The sequence below is a fragment of the Neomonachus schauinslandi genome, chromosome 8, assembly GCF_002201575.2.
Source record: "Neomonachus schauinslandi chromosome 8, ASM220157v2, whole genome shotgun sequence".
Lineage (NCBI taxonomy): Eukaryota > Metazoa > Chordata > Mammalia > Carnivora > Phocidae > Neomonachus > Neomonachus schauinslandi.
In genome coordinates this window covers 10,754,291-10,774,378 of record NC_058410.1, presented here as the reverse complement: position 1 = coordinate 10,774,378, position 20,088 = coordinate 10,754,291, and the positions used below count along the sequence as shown (strand labels likewise).

General features: G+C 36.8%; 1 protein-coding gene across 1 annotated transcript in view; it reads left to right on the top strand.

Moving 5' to 3' along the window:
• Positions 1-20,088, top strand: part of ARID1B (AT-rich interaction domain 1B) — a 440,657-nt gene that overhangs the window by 115,010 nt on the left and 305,559 nt on the right. Inside the window, exon 3 of the mRNA XM_044917512.1 lies at positions 11,785-11,931. Within this exon, the coding sequence (XP_044773447.1) occupies positions 11,785-11,931 (147 nt within the window). The remainder of the gene's footprint in view (positions 1-11,784; positions 11,932-20,088) is intronic.

Below are 20,088 nucleotides of genomic sequence, written 5' to 3'. Positions count from 1 at the left end.
GGGTTCCATCCCATGACCCTGAGATCATGACCTGAGCCGAAATCAAGAGTTGGCTACTTCACCGACTGAGTCACTTAGTGCCCCTTGCGTGTGTGTGTGTGTTGTGTTTTTTTTTTTTTTTTAACTGAAACAACTCAAATATTATATTCACTGATCCCAAACTACCCGTTGCAGTTTGGGCAGTAATATAACAGGAGAGGTGGAAACTCCAGATCGCTTTCCAGTGAGATGAATTCATCCCTAAGTAAATGACACAGCGTGCCTGTTTCTTGGGGACACGCTCTCTTGGATGGCGATGGCTGCGCCCCTGTGAGGCAGCACAGACCTTTTTCTTATTTCCTTTCCTTTTTCTTTTCAAGTAGCTTTTTCTAGGAAGATGCTGCTTCTGTGAGCAGAATTGACCTATTTATTACTATAGATTGCCTTCAGAACCCTTCATTGCTTTCTGTATCCACTGTGACCTCCGTAGAAGTAGAGCTTTGTGCACGTCACGTCAGTGTATTTCCATAGTTACGATTCTCTAATTTAAAATTGACTGCGTATGTTTTGTATGGAAAGTACTTATTTTTGATTTTGTTTTAAATGTAAATGCTGGTAATCTAGATGTCAGAGCTTCCGTGTTAGAAATGAGCATGGTCTTTTTACTGTTAATTTTTTTCCTTGCTTATGTTATTATATAAATAAGGCATGTAGGCTCCTAGATGTATTTTTCTCCCCTGTAATAGTTTATGAAAGATTTTAGACCACTTGTTTTTGTATGTTGCTTCTGTTTTCTTCAAGAATAAGCAGTGTGAATTAAGTCTCTTGCTCCTAGGCACACACTCCCCTTCTGTCCCCCAGTACCAAATTTATATACATTGGAAATATGCTATGTTTTTTGGCCAAAATTTTTGGAATGAGATTTATCATCTTGTGCATTGCACACAGACTTTTTCTCCGAAGCTGCAAATTTTTTCCTGTTATGCTTCTGTTTTATCATAAAGCGTACTGTAGCCTTTATAGATCTGTGATATCGAATGCCCTCGATGGATCCTTGGGAAGAAAGTGTTTTAAAGTGCATAATTAGGGCACTTGAGCATAAAACTACAATTATACACTTGTGTGTTAATTTTGTGTACAGTAAGACTTTAGTTCAACACTGGTTGTAAATGAGAGAGGAAGCATTTTATTGCCAGTGAATGCCTGCATTTTATGAATACTTAAACAAAATCTCCTCTAATTGGCTGACCTGGGAGGAAAGGTGAAAACAGCTGTAGTTAGGAGGTAGAGGAGAGAATACAAAATGTGTACTAGCGGCTTTTTGAAAAAGTACCTAGAAAAGTCATCTTAGTCTTGCGTGCGGCCAAACTTGCTGTGCCTTAGGAAGCGGTCATGCTATTTTAGCTGCTCCTCCTCAGTGAAGACTGGCAGAGCGCAAGCATTTGGATAAGCCAGTGAAATTAATCAAGGGGCAGAGTGGGGTAGACAGTACATACATTTGTGACTCAAATTCTGTGTGCTGGCATTAGGGGGCACTCCTTGAAGCTTGGAGTTAATTTTATGAAAATTAAAGGATGTACCACTTTATGAAATGGATAATAATGTTCCAGAACTGGCTACCCTCAAGAGGTAGCATGGACTAGAAATATAAATTAATTTAAGAGGGGTATAAATAAATTCATGGATAATAGAATGGTAATGATTATAAAGAGGAAATAAAAGCTGTTCAGGACATATCCCTGACTTTTGGAAATTGAGGTCACGAGAGGCACTACCATTTAGTTCCCACAGCCATATAGAATATTCACTCTGCAGAACATTGTCTGACCTAGTATTCGCTTAAGCTGTGATTTGCTAAATATAGAGCAGTTGGACTTAAGAGTAAGCAGTGAAATTTTGTAGGCAATTAATAATTGTAAAGAAGTCCAAGAGAGATTGTATGTATGTTATTTTCACTGTGTTTATGTTTATGATCTTATATTGTATGTACACCTGTCAAGGGAGTTTTACTAAACACATGTGTCATGAGGAAAGACTTACATACTGTTGACAAATGAGAACTTCTCAGCTTTATTTCACGAATCACAAAGAAATTTATTCTCTTAACTCTAGAGAACAAACTGATGGTTACCAGAAGGGAGGTAGGTAGGGGGATGGAGGAAATAGGTGATGGGGATTAAGAGGACACTTATCATGATGAGCACTGAGTCATGTGTAGAATTGTTGACTCACTATACTGTACACCTAGAACTAATATAACACTGTGCTAACTACACTGGAATTAAAATACAAGAAAAAAGAAAATGTGGAAAACACAAAAAGTGAAAAATCCACAATATTCTATTCATCCAAAGAAATCTGTTAATATTTGTTACTAAGTTTCAGGTAACTATTGCCAAATAATGCTACAAATCAATCAACTTGAAAGTCTCAGTAGTTTACAACAAGTATTTATATTTCTACGCATGGGTCTTTGGGTTGGTTGGACTGATTTTGGGTGGACTCCATTCGGTTTGGCTCCAGGCAAGACATCTGGGTTGGGTTCCCTGCATGTGATTTATTTTGAGGCCCCAGATGAGACTGAGGAGGTGCAGGGTACCATGATCTTCCAGTGAGATGATATGATGGGATAGAAGCTGGGATGGGGACAGTGGGTGGGGCTGTAGATGAAACCACATTGGCCTTAAGTTGATAATTATTTCAACTGTGGGTTTTAATCCTATTCTCTCTGTTCTTGTATATGTTTAAAATTTTACATAATAAGTTTGTAAAAAATTTATTTTTTGATAAGAATTTTAAAAACTTCTAAGCTAAAGGAGAGGGTTAAATTAGCCTAGATTATGTTGGTTAGTTTTCAGGCCATAAAACAGCAGTGTTTGTGGCCCGGAAGTTATCTGTTAGGAATAAGGACATAGACCAAACGGAAGTGCGCTCCATAGCAACGTGAACTGTGTAACTGGCTTGTTTGTGTGGTTGGGTCATCAAGCCTGTTCTGGTGTTTAAGACACTGCTTGACCCTTGAATGCTTTGCCAACTCCTTCTTCAACTCTGGGTAGACTTTTTTTTTTCTCTTACTCGAGGGAAGCTGGACAGAATTTGAAGGAACTTAGCTTGAGTGTACCGTGCATACAGTAAGCACCCAATATACATTTGTTGATAGTTTCTTGTTTTTCAAGCATGAAGGAGTAATTTCAGGAAATTGTGGAGGTTTGTTGTTTTGGTTTCTTTCTTAGACAAGCCTAAGGACAGAATTTATTTTTCTTTTTAAAATAAGAAAGTGAGAAAAAAAAAAAAAGGGACCTAAATTGTTTAGAAGTCTCAATTGGGAACTTAGCTTAAGGGATTGTAGATTATGGCAGTTGTAGGATCTTGACCTTGTAAACTTTATTTATTACCTTCTAGCACCTTATTTCTGACTGGACATGTTGACATACTAAAATTTCCTCATGCGCTTGGTTCAATCACACATCGGCTTAGCATCTGAATTCCTTGCTGTGGGGAATTTTCAGTCTGACTCTTATGCATGAAAAACAGTGTTTGATCTTTCTGTGAAATTGGAAGCCAGCAGAATTTGCCACAGAAATGACTAAAATCTAACTGTTGTGAACTTAGGATTTTTCTTACGCTTTTTCCCTTCCCATTTTGTGGAATTTATCTGGAGGGGTTCAAGCCTATGATGAAAAACAAACAAAAATTAAGGAGCTTTCTGCTGTTAAAGGCAAATTGTTATAACGCACTTTTTTGATAACTCTTAAATAGACCACAATAAATAAACCAAAATAAATTGCATTTTGTTCTAAATTCGTGAAAAACACTGATTTGGTTTAAGAAATGATAGATAACATTTTGGTGTTTATTCCTTTAGGCTATTAATTCTTTGTTCAGATAACCACACATACACAGATTTTCATATTAAGAAATAGCATTTTACTACATATATTGTTTTGTAATCTTCTACCCCTTAAGGTACACCTTAATAATGCTTCTTGCTATTAAGTACATATTATCTACAATGAGATTCATTAATAAGCTGATATTGAATCCCCCCCCCCCAAACCAATCTCTCTTGATGGACATTTAGGCAGTTTCCATATTTTTAAGTGGGGATGCTTTCACGGGGGTGCAGTGAATTCCTTGCTATACATATCTTTGCATACTTGTTTCACATTTTTTCTTAAGATATAATCTTAAAAATAGAATTCTGGATTGCAGAGATATTGTTTCTGTACATACTGTGACTCTCGTCGAATATTTGAATTTATATACCACCGTGATTATTTCAATACATTGTGTACTATTTTGGATTATGTAAAGTAGAAAATACGAAAACTCCCTGTTAAGAACCTGGGAACAGTCATTATCAAGTAGGGAATTTACATGTAGTCATAAATAAGGCAGTGATGGTTTAACATAAATATGTTATAAAACATGTGAAGTTAAAAGTTTAACTACTTTAGTTATTTAGTATATATACATATTCTGCTAGTAGTTTTTAAAGGTATAACTTACATACAGTAAAATGCTCAGATCTTAAGTGTACCATTAGATGAGTTTTGACACATATGTACATCCATGAAACTACCACCCCAATTAAGATACAGAATATTTTCATCACTCCCAGAAAGTTCCTTCATGTCTCTTTTTAGCCATTCATTATATCCCACAACCAGTGTTGTGATATTTCTATTACCATAAATTAGGTTTGTGTGATTTTGAATTTCGTATAAACAGAAAATACTGTGAGTTGAATGTGTATACACTTTAGGTCTGGAGGGAACTGTAGATACCAAACCAAACTGTACTTCTTAGAACAAAAGGATCTGAAAGTGATGTGGAAATTATATAGAGAAAGAACAATAGGTCTTTCTAAAGAATGCAGTTAGACCCTTAGCTTATCCTGTATACAAAAAATTAACTCAAAATGGATTACAGATATAAACATAAGAGCTAAAGCTATAAAACTCTTAGAAGAATGGTACCTGGCTGGCTCAGTCAGTGGAGTGTGCGACTCTTGATTTCGGGGTTGTGAGTTCGAGCTCCACGATGGGCATAGAGATTACTTAAAAAAATATACATATACATATATGTATTTAAAAATGAAATAAAACTCTTAGAAAACATAGGGGAAGACTTCATGACATTAGATTTGGCAGTGATTTCTTAGATGTGAAACCAAATGCATAGGCAATGAAGGAGAAGATAAATTGGGCTACATCAAAATTAAAAACTTTGTGCATTAAAGAACACTATCAAGAGAATGAAAAGGCAACCAACAGAATAGGAGAAAATATTTGTAAATCATATAACACATAAAGGATTAATACCCAGAATATGTAATGCACTCCTACAATTCAGCAACAAAAAACAACCCAATTAAAAAATGGGCAAAGGACTTGAATACATTTTTCCAAATAAGATAAACAAATGGCCAATAAGCACGCAAAAGATGCTCAATATCACTAATCATTAGGGAAATGAAAATCAAACCCACAATGAGTATGATACCACTTCACATCCATTAGGATGGCTATTAGAAAAAAACAAACAGAAAACAGCAGGTGTTGTCAAGGATGTGAAGAGATTGGAACCCTTGTGCACTGCTGGTGGGAATATAAAATGGTCCAGCCACTGTGAAAAACAGTATGGCGGTTCCTCAAAGAATTAAACAGAACCACCAGATGATCCAGCAGTTCCACTACTGGGTGTTTATTGAAAGACTTGAACAGATGTTCATATGTCCATTTTCATAGCAGTATTGTCTACAATAACCAAAAAGTAGAAACAACCCAAGTGTCCATGATGGATGACTAGGTAAAATGATTTCCCTGTATTAAAATGTCTTTGATAAATTCAGGATGATGTAAAGTATTTCTTTTGATCTTAAATATTTCCCTCTAAAAGGAAGGACAAAACTGATAATGTAAATATATTCAGATAATCCAGAGGTGACAGATCATAATAGAAGCCAAGGTGTATTTTAGGACCATAACTTCCTAGCTCATATCAAGGAGGATTGTAATATCTGTTCCTAATGTGGTTGTGAGCTGTTGTGGAGATAGAACATTGGATTGGACCATTGTGTAGCTCAGAGCAGAAAGCTCTTACATTTATACATCAGTGGTGTATGATTTATAGTATGTGATTTATATACTTAATCCAGGAGGTTTAGTCAACAGATATTCATTGAGCTGTTACTACAGGTCAGGCCTTCTGAGTACAATGATGAGCTAAACTGCCAGCCCCCACCACCCCCTTTTTAAAAATTAGTTTCGGAGGTAGAATTTAGGGATTTATCAGTTGCATATAACACCCAATGCTCATTATATCCAGTGCCTCCTTAATGCTCATCACCATTATAAGGCCCCATTTTCTATAGAATTCATGTTCCAATGGGTGTGGTGGTATGTTTGTAGTCATAAATTTGAGAAATCCCACATTTGAAGGTGGATGGGTTTCTTAAGGATGTTAACAAATCCTTTAATATGTTAGTATGTTATGTTTTATTTTTATGTTTATTTCTCAAACTTTTTTGATTATAGAATTTATTTCTGTGAATTAACTTGCCAAATTAGTTGGCCATCAGGAAATTTTGGCATAAAGTCCTTCCTGTCAGAGATTTACCAATCTGCAGGAAGCATAGAAGACCGTAATGAAGTCTTTGGCATAATCTTGCCCCAGGTAAAGGCCTAGAACAGATGAGGGCACCTGGCATCGTAATCAGGGATGGGTCTCTGGAGCAAACTTCTAGCTGGGCCACTTTAAATAAAGCAGTACAACAAGGCATCTTCCTCTCCAGACCCTCTCCTGGGGCCTGTCTCTTGCCTTGTGTGCCTGCTGGAGCAGCTTCCAGGCCTCTGCTTTTGGGGCAGGGGGGATGTGGGATAGGGTGGAGGTGACATCTGTATTCAGAATTTTAAATTATGAAATAATTTTGGCATACAAAAAAGCACAGAAACAAATATAACACACTTGTGTAACTACACCAAAATTGTTAGGTGTTACCGTTTTTTCCACATCTGCTTCATTATCTCTTTCTTTTTATAAAGGGAAAAAAGGCAAGACTGAAGCTCCACCCCATCTTTTATCCTCTCCCTTCTCCAGAGAATGTCATGTATTTCCTTTCCAATGCATGCTTTTGTACTTTTACTATATATATGTATCCATAAACAATATATAGTATTTTGTGTATTAAAAATGTATACAAATGGTATTATGCTGCATTCTTTTCTTGCTTTTTAAAATTCAGCATTATGGGCGCCTGGGTGGCTCAGTCATTAAGCATCTGCCTTCGGCTCAGGTCATGATCCCAGGGTCCTGGGATCGAGTCCTACATCGGGCTCCCTGCTCAGCAGGAAGCCTGCTTCTCCCTCTCCCACTCCCACTGCTTGTGTTCCTGCTCTCGCTATCTCTGTCTCTGTCAAATAAATAAATAAAATCTTTAAAAAAATAAAAAATAAAAAAATAAAATAAAATTCAGCATTATATTATTTGGATTTGAACCATTTTGCTAGGTAGGCTTTACTACCTTTTTTTTTTTTTTTAAACTGCTGTATAGAATTCCATTGTATGGCCATAGCAAAACCTCTTTTTTTCCATTTACGTTCTGTGTTAGATTGTGTCCTCTTTCTGGCTTTTGTAAATAGCATTGCATCGAATATCCTTCTTCAGACACATGTGAGTGTTTCATGGGTATATATTTACAAGGGGAATTGCTGGGTCAGAGGGTCAGTGCACCTTGGTGAGGAAATGGTTTTCTAAAACTTCTTTAGGAAGAAAACAGGAGAGAAGACAAACATTGATTATTTCTTCAATTTTGAAGTATGAGCAAAGAGTTCAGGGTAGGGTAAATTGAGAAATGGGCCCAGAATTTCTTCATATTTAAAATGATACAGGGATATGAAAGTTAATACTCACTTTTTTTTTTATCAGAGTGATTTCCTAAAATTAATACTTAAGTGAATCATTTTTTGCTATACTTTATCTCTCCAATAACATATGAAAGCATTCATATTTCTTGGAAAATTGGAATAAATTTTTTGTTATTATGTGTGCTCATGCTCCACTCTAAGATCTTCTTTATTTAGAAATGAGTGAAATAAATTCTTGTTTTTCTTGTTTTTAGATAACAGAGAAGCTCTGATCTCAAGCATTTTCTGGAGATTTCCATTTAGTTTAGTGTAGTGATCTTTTTATTCAAACCATGATAAAGGTCCAGAACATTCGCTGGGTAATAATGACTTAGAGGGTTGGCAGTTAATAGCTGAGAGTGCTGTGCGCCTGTGAGCATGAAGTTCAGTGTTTTGGCTGTTGGATGAAGCTGGACATATGTGTTTCAAAGAGTTGTGTAGTGCAAGTGTTTCCATTTTTATGAGGTGTTCCTTCACTCGTTTAATTTTTTATATAATAATCACTTGATTTAGTAATCCACTGAACAGCATCCATTCATTCAACAAACATTTAGTCACTGGCAGTCCCTCTTCCAGGAGGCATTCCAGGAATGTGGGAGTTTAGAGTCCAGTGATAAGGACAGACGGTAAAGACAACACATAATTAAGGTGTTAACTAAGTCCTATCATCTCCCCTGTGGTAACATAAAATTGGAAATGGCCTGAGAAAGACAACTGGGGCCGTGCTCATTAGGCTGGTCAGGGAGCGGGTGTTATCCGAGCTAGAAGTGCTTTGTGACCCCAACTCCCCTCACTTGGTTCCTGGTGCTCAGTAACTCTTGGTTAAATTTCCCTTGCATCCAGCATTCTGGTAATCTTATTTAGCTGAGTGTGTTTGAGAACTAAGACATAAACAAGAAGACTCGTAGTAACCAAAATTGATTTTACAAAACTTGAAGCAGTCAAAGCTCGCGTGCTTTCCTCATGGAACAAGTTCCCTGGGCCTTCCTGTTTTTAACTGTCATGGGATTCTCAGTCCTCAGCAGGTTCTGTTCAGGATGGAGGTCAGAGTGATGAGCCATGGCTGAGTGCCTTGGTGGCAGGTAAGACTGACAGCAGAGGGAGACCAGAGTTACCCTGTGGGGCTTGTGTGCATGGCTTTCGACCAGAGGCTCTGAGGCTCTCAGTGTATTTTGGCTCAGTCTGTCGATTTATGTTTCATAATAATGACTGTTTGGTTTAAGATGTCAGAAAAGCATATAATAGATCTGTGAAAGCCCTGCATCTAAATTGATTAAAACAAAAGCAATATTGATCATTAAAGAATTAGACTAGTTGTAGACAACTGAGGTATTATATTTAGAAATTGATTTTTAAAGATAAAACTTAGGAAATAATTAATATTTTAGAGATAGCTCTACAACTTCTTTAATAAATAATAGCATCTGTGTAGCATTCCAGGTAGGATTATTATATTGCTGGTTATAATACTAATATGAATTAATAGAGAAAGTAGCCCTATTTTATAGATGGAGATGTGAGACGGAAATCGTTACCTGATTGACCACATTCACACAAGTGAGCCACAGTAGGACTTGGATTTAGATCTCGCGCATTTCCAATCCAGAGACTTTTCGCTCAACAATTTAGTGATCTCTGTTGCAGTGTGGCTTCCACGGAAGGACAGCAGACCAGATTCAGTAGATTGGCACTGGGACCCAGTTCTAACTGCTGGCCCGATTGTACTGGGTTAGAAATCACCTCATCCCAGGCTCACAGAGGGTGAGGTGTCCATTAGGCGAGTACCAAATGAGTTAGGCCGTGTATCTAAAAGGAGAGCAAATGGGTTTTAATTGTGGAAGACAGTAGTAAAATCTCCAAGCAAAAGTTTTTTGATGGTTTCTCCTCTGAAGTTTGCTGTGCTCTGTGGATTGGTGCTGTGGTTCTGTTGAAAATTTGCTTTCATTCCCACCCACCCTACCATGCCTCCTCTGCACCCCAACTTGTCCCCAAGCTTTTCAGAGCTGGAATAGGTGGTAACAGATTCTAATAAGTTCAGGGCTGCTCTAGTGTTAGTTGCTGCCTACAACATGCCCTGTTGTTGTCTGTCTTAGAAAATAGAACCTCCTCTCCAAACGACACTTTCATATTGTGTGTAAAGGTTTCTGTAAACCAGAAAGTCAACATATTAAAGTGCAATTCATAGGGGAGTTTCTGGCTGTGTTGATTGAGCTTTACAGTCATTTTAACACTGGCAAAAGTGTTATCCTAACTGCTTCAAATCAAACTGCAAAGATGCTTGTGTGAAATATAGTATTAGATATCAAATCAACATATGGGTGCTGAACGGAAGGATATGTGTTGTGGTAGTATACGATACTCTAGCATGTGGAGTTATATTTTATGGAAATTCTTTGGCTTGGCTTATGGCAGGGACATACATTCATTATGAGATATCAAGCTGTAAAATAAATAAAAGCAAAGAATTCAACTGTGCAGTTAAATGGTTTTCAATACAAACTTGTCTGTTCTACTAACTTAGGGTCTGTGTGATGAGACATTTGTGAGCCCTTGTGGCCAAATGTTTGTGATCATTGCTGACAGGCCTTGACAGTAATCTAAATCAGGTCACAAAGAAAATGAACTTTAGCTTTTGCATTTTCCCCTTTTACTTCATTGTATGTATTACGAATTATTGTGCTAATTGGTCTTAGAGGCGAAGTGTTTAGTATTTTCCTCCTTTTACCATTCCTTTTTCCTTGTTCAGTATTTTGTAGTCATTGCATTTTTAAATATGTATCTGGAACTGATCACTGAATTCTTAACTGTGTGGGCTTATGGGGCTCTAGTTCTTGGGATTCTCAAGTGGACCATGTTGTATTATTAACAGGGTGACTTCACTATCCTCCTCTGTGGAGTGCTTTTTGCCATCCTGATACCTTGTTTTTCTTTTTCTCTGCTGCTCTCTCTCCCAATTAGAAAAAAAAGATTTTTCATTTGAAAAAAAAATTAAAAATATCATCCATGGTTTATTTATTGCATGAGGAAGGACTTTTCTTTGAGCAAATATTTTTAAGGACTTTTAGGTTCATGTAAATTAGAGATGGAGAATCTCAGCTCACTTAGGCGTTTTTGTCTCTATCTGCCATTTGCAGTCTAGCACACTTTGCTTTACACCATTACCCGTTTTATCAAGTAGGAAAATACTATTCTAATATTAGATATGATTATCTTTCCTTTAAGAACTCATGTTGTTGGTTATATTTGGGTTATATACATAGTACTATCTTCTAAAAGGGTTGTATTTGATTGTAAAGCAATGTAGTTTCTTTTTCACAAAAACTGTATATGGAATTGCTAATGTAACTGGTACAGTGCCTGCTCCTATGGAGTTGGGACTTTTTGACCTTAGTTGAAACAAAGCTATGCCCTATACATGTAGCCAAGCCATAAGCATCCTACAGAATATTAGTAAGTGGGCTTGGATGGTGGGAATTCATTTTAATTTTGAGCGTTGCAGGAGAATGGATTAACATAACGACTTTCTTAGCAGAGGGTATTTTTTCTTCTTAACACACAGTGTTTTATTAGCTTCAGGTGTACAATATAGTGATTCACCAACTCAGCAGAGTCTATTTTTTCATGTCAGTATTAGGAGATTCCCCCCCCCCCACTGGATTTTAATGAGGTTATCACTATTTGATTATCTGATGAAATCTTATTTTTTAAAAAGTCAACACTGATAATATATGAATAGAAGGCAGTATGACGATTTATGTAAATGGAGAGAAGAGTAAAAATATTGAATTCAGTTGCTGAGCAAAGAGCCCGCTTCATGTTGCTGAATCGAAACCAAGTTTGATTTCATTGAATTTGCCCATTTTGACTTTCTCGCCTGTTTTGCTTGACTTGTTGACAGATGCCACCTCAGTATGGACAGCAAGGTGTGAGTTACTGTCAGCAGGGCCAGCAGCCTTACTACAACCAGCAGCCGCAGCCTCCGCACCTCCCTCCGCAGGCCCAGTACCTGCCGTCCCAGTCCCAGCAAAGGTACCAGCCGCAGCAGGTGAGCACCCCACGGGCCCCCAGGCCCCCAAGCTGTCCTCCAGGTCTGCCACACTGGGCTCAGAGTCCTCTTCCTGTCCTGCTTAAAAAATTCTCTTCTCAGTGGGAAAAAATGTAGTTTTGAGAAAAGTGTAAAACTGAACCTAATCTAAACTGCTTATGGATGGATGTTTGAAATTGAGGAGTGGGAAGAATACACTCATGCAGAAAAATGGTTTTATTGATCATTTAATCTTGCTCATTGCCACCTTCATGGTATTTTTATCTTGAGCTTTTTTGTTTGTTTTGTTTTTATTTTAATGATAAGTGCTACTATATCAAAACAGTGTTGCCTTTGGTAGTGTTATTCCTCTTAAACTAGCTTATAGACAGATAATCACTTCAATTACAATATATTAAAATACTAAAGGGAATCATGTACTTTAAGAATATTAAGCAGTTTGTAGTTTAAATTAGCCTCATTAAATACTCTTTTATGTTATTGGGCCATATATTTCAGCTTATGTGATTTGTAGAAAAATAGTACATATGCATTTGATAAAATGATTCAGTCTTATCTTGTTTTAGAGATTGTCACTGAGTGATCTTAAAAGGTGCTGTGAGCTCAGGACTTGTATTCTGAATCCAGATAAATGTTTCGTAGCACTTCTAGTCATAAGCATCAGAATGTAACTCTACATTTCATATTTTTCTTTCTTAATCTTTCATGGGATGCTGTAGTGAAGAGAGGGAAGACAGTGACTTGGTTATTCAGTTTTTAAAGCATGTCTTGCACATCTTAAAGAGATTGTTGATGCTAAGCAAGGTATATAAATATATGAAGCTTAATTTTAATTCAGCTGATTTCTTAAGTATTTTCTTGGGTTCGTTGGAGTCTTTTCTCATATGACATATTCAAGAGTTCTTTTTTTTTTTTTTTAAAGATTTTATTTATTTATTTGACAGAGAGAGACACAGTGAGAGGGAACACAAGCAGGGGGAGTGGGAGAGGGAGAAGCAGACTTCCCGCAGAGCAGGGAGCCCGATGCGGGGCTCGACCCCAGGACCCTGGGATCATGACCTGAGCCGAAGGCAGATGGTTAACGACTGAGCCACCCAGGCGCCCCACATATTCAAGAGTTCTAAAGAGAGTTTATGACTTTATTTTTTTCTTAAGATCTTATTTATTTGAAAGAGAGAGAGCACAAGTGGGGAGGAGGGCGAGAGGGAGAAGCAGGCTCCCTGCCGAGCAGGGAGCCTGATGCAGGGCTCTATTCCAGGACCCTGGGATCATGACCTGAGCTGAAGGCAGGTGTTTAACTGACTGAGCCATCCAGGCACCCCGAGAGTTTATGACTTTAAACAAAACATGTTAAAACAACAGCTGAGATCGAAGATCCTGTAGAATCTTGTTTTTTTGCGTATGTTGTCAAAAATTCTGGTATTATATAAAGGGATGTATAGAGGTAAGAATGTATATTATTTCAGAGTTATTTGGTCTAGTCTTTTATTAAGATGTGGGAGAATTAAATAACCTTCCAATATCATTTCTTTTTTAAGTGAGACTGGTATCTGGGTTTATGATATATAGAGTTGCAGGCTTTTTCAAGGGCTTTCCGAACCTTATTGAACTTCTGGGTAGACAGAATGTTTTGTCATGCCATCAAAATTTAAGAAGGACTGAATGAGAGATTACATTAGTCATTTTACTTTAGTGCTAAAATGAATCTCTGATTGTAAAACCCGTTTGATTAAGGATTCCGAGGGCCTGTCATTTCTTTCAAGACCAAGCTCAAATTTACTTCCTTTATGAAGCATTCACTGATGACTTCTACCACATGGCAATTAGTTATTTAATATCCTTCAGACTTAAATATTTAAAGCATACTACAGGTGAAATCTTACTTTAATGAATACTATTTTAATGTGCTTCGTTTAGGTCTATTTTATGCTTTGGTACCATTATTTTATTGATTTGAATGTAGTAAATCATATGGTAGGAAATACTGTCTCTATAACCATGACTCTCTGACATAAATACTGTCATTTCTGTGTATTCTGAAGAAGACAAAAATTCTTCAAACTACACTGGGAAGTTTTTCTTGTTTTCATGCTCTCTACCTGTAGAACGTCTAAGTGTTTTTTAAGTTTCATTACGGTCCTTACGGGACGACGAGGTGGAAGTCAGAGACAGTTGGGTAGCTGAATCAGAGGGTCTTGTGTGATAGGAACAACTTTGGTTTTTAGGGAGTTAGGTGTTCGGATAGCTTTGGAAAATTTGTCTAGGAAATAAGATTTAGCATTTTAGATGTGGTTATTGCCTCCCCAAACCGTAATCCCCTCAAACTCTATCCCAAAACAAAGTAAAAATAACCAACAGAATATTTTCAAAATCAAACTGAATTATAATAAGAATTTGTCATTCTGAATTCACATACATTGAAAAACCAAAGAAGCTCAACCATATATAATGTAGTGAGCTGGTAGAGCTGGTAGTTCCTAACAGACAAAACGTTCTTTTCTGTAGCCTTTCCTTTTGTTTCCAAACAGCATGCATGGTGTATTGATTTTTATATTTGGGAATCAATCAGCAAATGATAATCTGTGGCTTTTGTTAATATGATTGATACAAAAAGTGATTTTAGGGTTCCATTAAGATATCTCATTCTGTGTCTTTAACAGCTGTTAAAGTGTTCTATTTTGAATCATCAATACATTCATATGTTTCGAAGATGAAAAAGTACAAGGGAAAGAATACAAATAAAAATCTCCCAGCACAGTCCTCCCCCTGCTTCACCACCAACCTCACCCTTTGCCAGACAACCACTTTAGTAGTTTATTGTACAGCTTTCTGGAGGATCTTTATACAAAGAAGCAAGATGCCGTATTTTAATTTTTACTCTATTTTTACACAAATGGTGACTATACCATACACACTGTTCTGTTCTTCGTCATCCTCTTCCCCCACCCCCTGAAGTATAGTTTCTGTAGATCTTGCCAAAGGAGGACATAAAGCAACCCTTCATTCTTTTTCATAGCTTCCTTTCATTTTATGGACATACCATGATGATATTTAACCAGTTCTCTTTTGATGGTCATTTAGACTATTTTTAATTATTTTTAATTATTTGCAAGTCAAACAGTGCTGCCATGATAAACTTTGTGTATGTCTCATTTCATAAATTTGCAAGCATATGTGTATGACAAGTTCCTGAAAGTGGCATTAGTATGTCAATGGGTAGATGCAGTTCTAGTTTTGGTAATTACTACCAGATTGTTCCTTGTGGGGTTGTACCAGTTTATACTCACACCATCAATATGTGAGAGTCCCTGTTTGCCTGTACATGTACTGGTAGCAGGGTTTGCTAAACCTCTGGATTTTTGTCAATCTGATAATGTAATTTTAATTTGCGTTTATCTTGTTCTGTGTTGAATGTCTTATATACTTAAAAGCATTTGCTTTTCCTTTCCTTTTTATTGTGAATTCATATCTTTTTATCCTGCATTTTTCTATTAAGTTGTTGCTCTTTTAAAAATTGATTTAATAAAACTATATATATATATATATGTATATAGGGAGACTGTATCTTTGTCTTTGAGTTACTAACCACCCTCCCCTATTTTGTCATTTATCTTTTGACATTAATTATGATTTATTTATCTATTTGGTCATGCAGAGGGGCTTTTTAAATTTAAAAAAAATTTTGTGTACTCAGAATTAGCAATCTTTTCTTTTAAGAGCTCTGGATTTTTATTTAGTGGGAGTATGAGACTTCCGTATTCCAAAATTTACAAAGGAACTCTCCCATGTTATTTTGTAGTATTTTCATGGATTCATTTTTCATTTCACTTACCCTAATCCAGCTTAATTGTTTCTTTGCTAGGTTGTTAAGTGCCTTCTCTTGTATAGGCTGTTGTGTTAGGACTCTACAGAGAAACAGAATTTGTGTGTGTGTGTGTGTGTGTGTATGTATTTTGTTAGGATAAAGAGATGTAATGTAAGGGATTGGCATATACAATTATGGATGCTGACAGGTCCCAAATGTGTAGTGCGGCAGGCTGGAGACTCAGGAGAGCTGATGGTGGAGATGAAGTCTGAAGGCAGTCTGCTGGAGAATTCCCTCTTCGTTGGAGAGGCTGGTCTTTTTGCTCTATTCACGCCTTCAACTGATGGCCTACCCGCATTACTCAAAGTGACTGATTTCAGTGTTCATTTCATCCAAAAACACTCTCCAAGTTGACACATAAAATTAACCATTACAGTTACCTTCCCCAATGGATTGGAGATGCCTCTTTCATTATTTGCTGAATCCCCTTAGGTATAGTGTTTGGGGTTCTTCTTTTGGGGTTTTTATTCTTTTCATCGACCCTTCTATTAATGCCCCAACACTATACTGCTTTATTATTTTTTAGGGTTAGTATATCTTCACTACTCTTCTTTTTCAGAGTTTTCTTGGCTATTGTGTTTATTTTGGCTATTATGGACATCAATAAACTCATTTCTTACCACGCTTTTTCCTAAGAATTTTTTCTTTTTTGTTGTTATAATCATGGGGTCTTTTTTTTTTTTTATTATTTACCCTTTATATTTTCTGTGAGACAGATGATAATTATAAAAGAGAAACAGTAAACAAAAATAAGTAACTAATTTGAACAGTTTTTGCCTTGTTGAAGCCCACTGACCACAGATGAAGAACACGCTTATGATACAAGTTGGGTTTATTTAGTTTGGGTTGTTACAGGCCACAGAGAATACATATATTCCTGAGTGCCTCAGGAGCCTCATGGAAAGACAATGGGGGGTTGGGGTGCGTGCTGGGAGATTCTAAGAAGGGTTAGGGAAGTAGGGGTCAGTCCTGGATAGGCTGCTCTCAAGAAGCTGGGACATTTGGTAATTAGATGTCTTAAGTTTTATCCATGAGACAGGACAATTGAAGTGAGGCCAGATTATCCTGGATAAAGAGCAACAGCCACTTAAAGTAGTTAGAAGAGGTAGGTGTTCAGTCATTTTTGTTGTCAAAAAATGACCTCATCCAACTCTACTCTCTACCCTGGTTCTGTGCTGTGGTCTGCTTGTTCTCATGGCCAATTTTCCTTCTCTTCTTGCATCCCCATTCTACCGCCCCTCATCTTCCTGAAGGACTTCTCTCCCCATTCTCCATTGTTTCGGTGGTTTTAAATTTCTTTAGAATGTTCTTCAAAAAGAATTGTAGTTTTTTTAGAATTAATCTTATATGCCTTACATTTTTGTTGCCACTGTAAATTGGATCCTTTTCAACATTTATTTTTCTCATTGTTATTGGTGTATACAAATCTAATGAACTTTATATATTAAAAAAATTTTTTTTGGTCCAGAGACCCTTTAAGTTCTTGTTAATTCTACCAACACTTTATAGATTCTCTTAGGTTTTCTCAAATTTTTTTTAAAGTTGCTTTTTAAAAAGATCACCCCACTCCTCTTTTTACAGATTAGCTTCTCCAAATCATTGTTTGAAAGGGCTGTCCATTTTTTTTTTAAGATTTTATTTACTTATTTGAGAGAGAGAGCGCGAGCGCACAGAAGGATAGGGAGAAGCAGACTCCCTGCTGAGCTGGGAGCCCGATGCAGGGCTGGATCTCAGGACCCTGAGATCATGACCTGAGCCCAAAGCCAGACACTCAACTGACTGAGCCACCCAGGTGCCTCAGGGCTGTCTATTCTTATATTCTCTGGGACTTCAAAGAAGGCTTTCAGCATTTCATCATTAAGTATAATGTTTGTATACTATATAAACAAGTTTATTTATTTAGTGGCTGCCCAGTACTGGGCAGGGAAGGTCTCTTCCTTTTCTAGTTTGCTAAGGGATTTTATCATGAATGAATGCCAAATTTTGTCTTACGTGTGTGTTTTTTTTTTTAAATAACTTGGTATCACCACTTTGTTTTTCTCTTGTAATCTGTTGTTGGGGTTTATTATGTGTGTCTTTTCGTTTTAAAGTGTTAAACATGCTTTCTGGAATAAACCTAGCCACATGATACAGTATCTTTTTATACATCACTGAATTCAGTTTTGCTAACATTTCTTTAGGTTTCTTGAATCAGTGTTCATGAATGAGATTGACTTGTAATTATCTTGGTAAGGTTTTGGTGTCTGTATTATGGAGTTTTGTAAAATGAATTGGAGACTAGTCTCTTTTTTAAATCTACTGGAAGAGTTTATGTTAAAGTTTGGAATTATCTGTTTTTTGAATGGTCGAAGTGTCTGTAAGGCATGTGTAGCCCTTGATTTTTAGCTTCTATCCATTTCCTGTGTTTTTGACTTTTGATCTTATTTCCTTTGTGAATATAGGTGTTTTCAAGTTATCAATTTTTTCTTGAGTCAGTCTTTTGCTTTTATAAATATGTAATAAATATGTATAAGTTATGTATATAACTTATAAATGTATATGTGCATATAAATATATATACACACAACACTTACATGTATATATTCCCACATATTAGGAATTTATTTCATCCAGTTTTTCAAATTTATTAACGAAGTTGTTCATATACGTCATCATTGATTTCTGTACTGTCCAGAGTTTAAGGCATTTTATTTTATTTTTAAAGATTTTGTTTATTTATTTGAGAGAGAGTGAGAGAGCATGAGCGTGGGGAGGGACATAGGGAGAGAGAGGGAGAGACAGAATCTCAAGCAGACTCCCCATTGAGTGCAGATTCCCTATGCGGGGCTTGATCTCAGGATCCCAAGATCATGACCTGAGTCAAAATCAAAAGTCGGACGCTTAGCCCACTGAGCCATGCAGGCGCCCCTGGCATTTTAATTCACAATGTTTCCCCCTTTTTTTATTCTTGATTAATTGTGTCAGTGGTTCACCTTTCCAAAGTAACTTTGGTTATTGTCCTATTACATGTTCTTTTTTAAAGTTTAGTTAAAAAATTCTGTTCTTGCTTTAAGTCTTGCTTTCTAAAATTTTACTGGTGTTTATTTTGCTGTTCTTTTTTTCAGTCAAGTGAACGCTTAGCTTATTTGAAACATGTTTGTCTGATGGAGCAGAATGAAAACTAAAAAATTTCCTCTTAAGTACAGCTTTGGCTGAATCTCTCAAATTTTGATATGCATTATTTTTGTTTTCTTTTAGTTCTAAGAATTTTCTTATTTCCCTTCATTTTTTGTTTTTTTTTTGGAAGACAGTTCTATTGAGGTCTGGGTTTATATTCTGTTCCCTCAGAAAGATCACTGTATGTTTTTGCAGTTGCCTTTGGACACAAGTCATCTGGAGCCACATTTTGAATTTTATTTTGTAGTTTTCTTATAAAAAAATTCTTACTATGCTGATAAACGGAATGATATAGTGAGCACTCACATGCCACCATAATTCCTTGCATTGACTAGCCTAGGCATATTCAGATATCCCCAGTTGTCCTCAGAATGCCTTTATAGTATGTTTTTTTTCAAGCAGAATTCAAAGAAATCTAATACATTGATTTGGTTTTTAAGTCTTTTTATCTGGAATGGTTTCTTCTTCCCCCATCCGCATTAGAGCCTTTGGCATGTTGAAAAACTAAGTCAACTGTCCAGTGAAATGGCTTGGTTTGGTTCTTTTCTCTTGATGTGGCTTAATTTGTTCATCTAGTCCCTCTAATCCTATAAGATAAACAATTTTGTTTGTGGTTGTTGTAAATCACGTTCCCAACACGTAGGGCATTGTTTCTGTTCACTTGAGGGGTCTATGACCCTCTCTGTGAGGTGAGGAAGCCCCTAAGCCTGCCTGTCTTCCAGCTGAGTGTGTAGAGACATCGTGATGAAGACAAGCCTCCTCCTTTGTACTCTGTCCAGATTGCTTAACGACAAAATCTGGGAGCATAACACATGCTTGCAGGTTTAGGCCACTAAGTTTTGGGCAGTTTGTGACACATCATTACTGACTGACATGGTGTGAGCACTTCACAGGTGATGCTGTGAGCATATTATATTTTGTTGTTCCACAGTAGTGATGTCAAGATTGATCAGTGGGTTCAGGTGGTGATGACTTCTGGGACCACTTTAAATAGAAGTATCTTCTTGAGGTTTTTGCAGACCACACCGTTAAGTGTTAATTTTGACCAGAAGCCCTGATGAAGGTTAGCTTGTGGTTGCTAATTCTCGGTGGAGCCGTTTTTTAATTCTTCCTACCTCTGAGTATCAAGTTCAAGA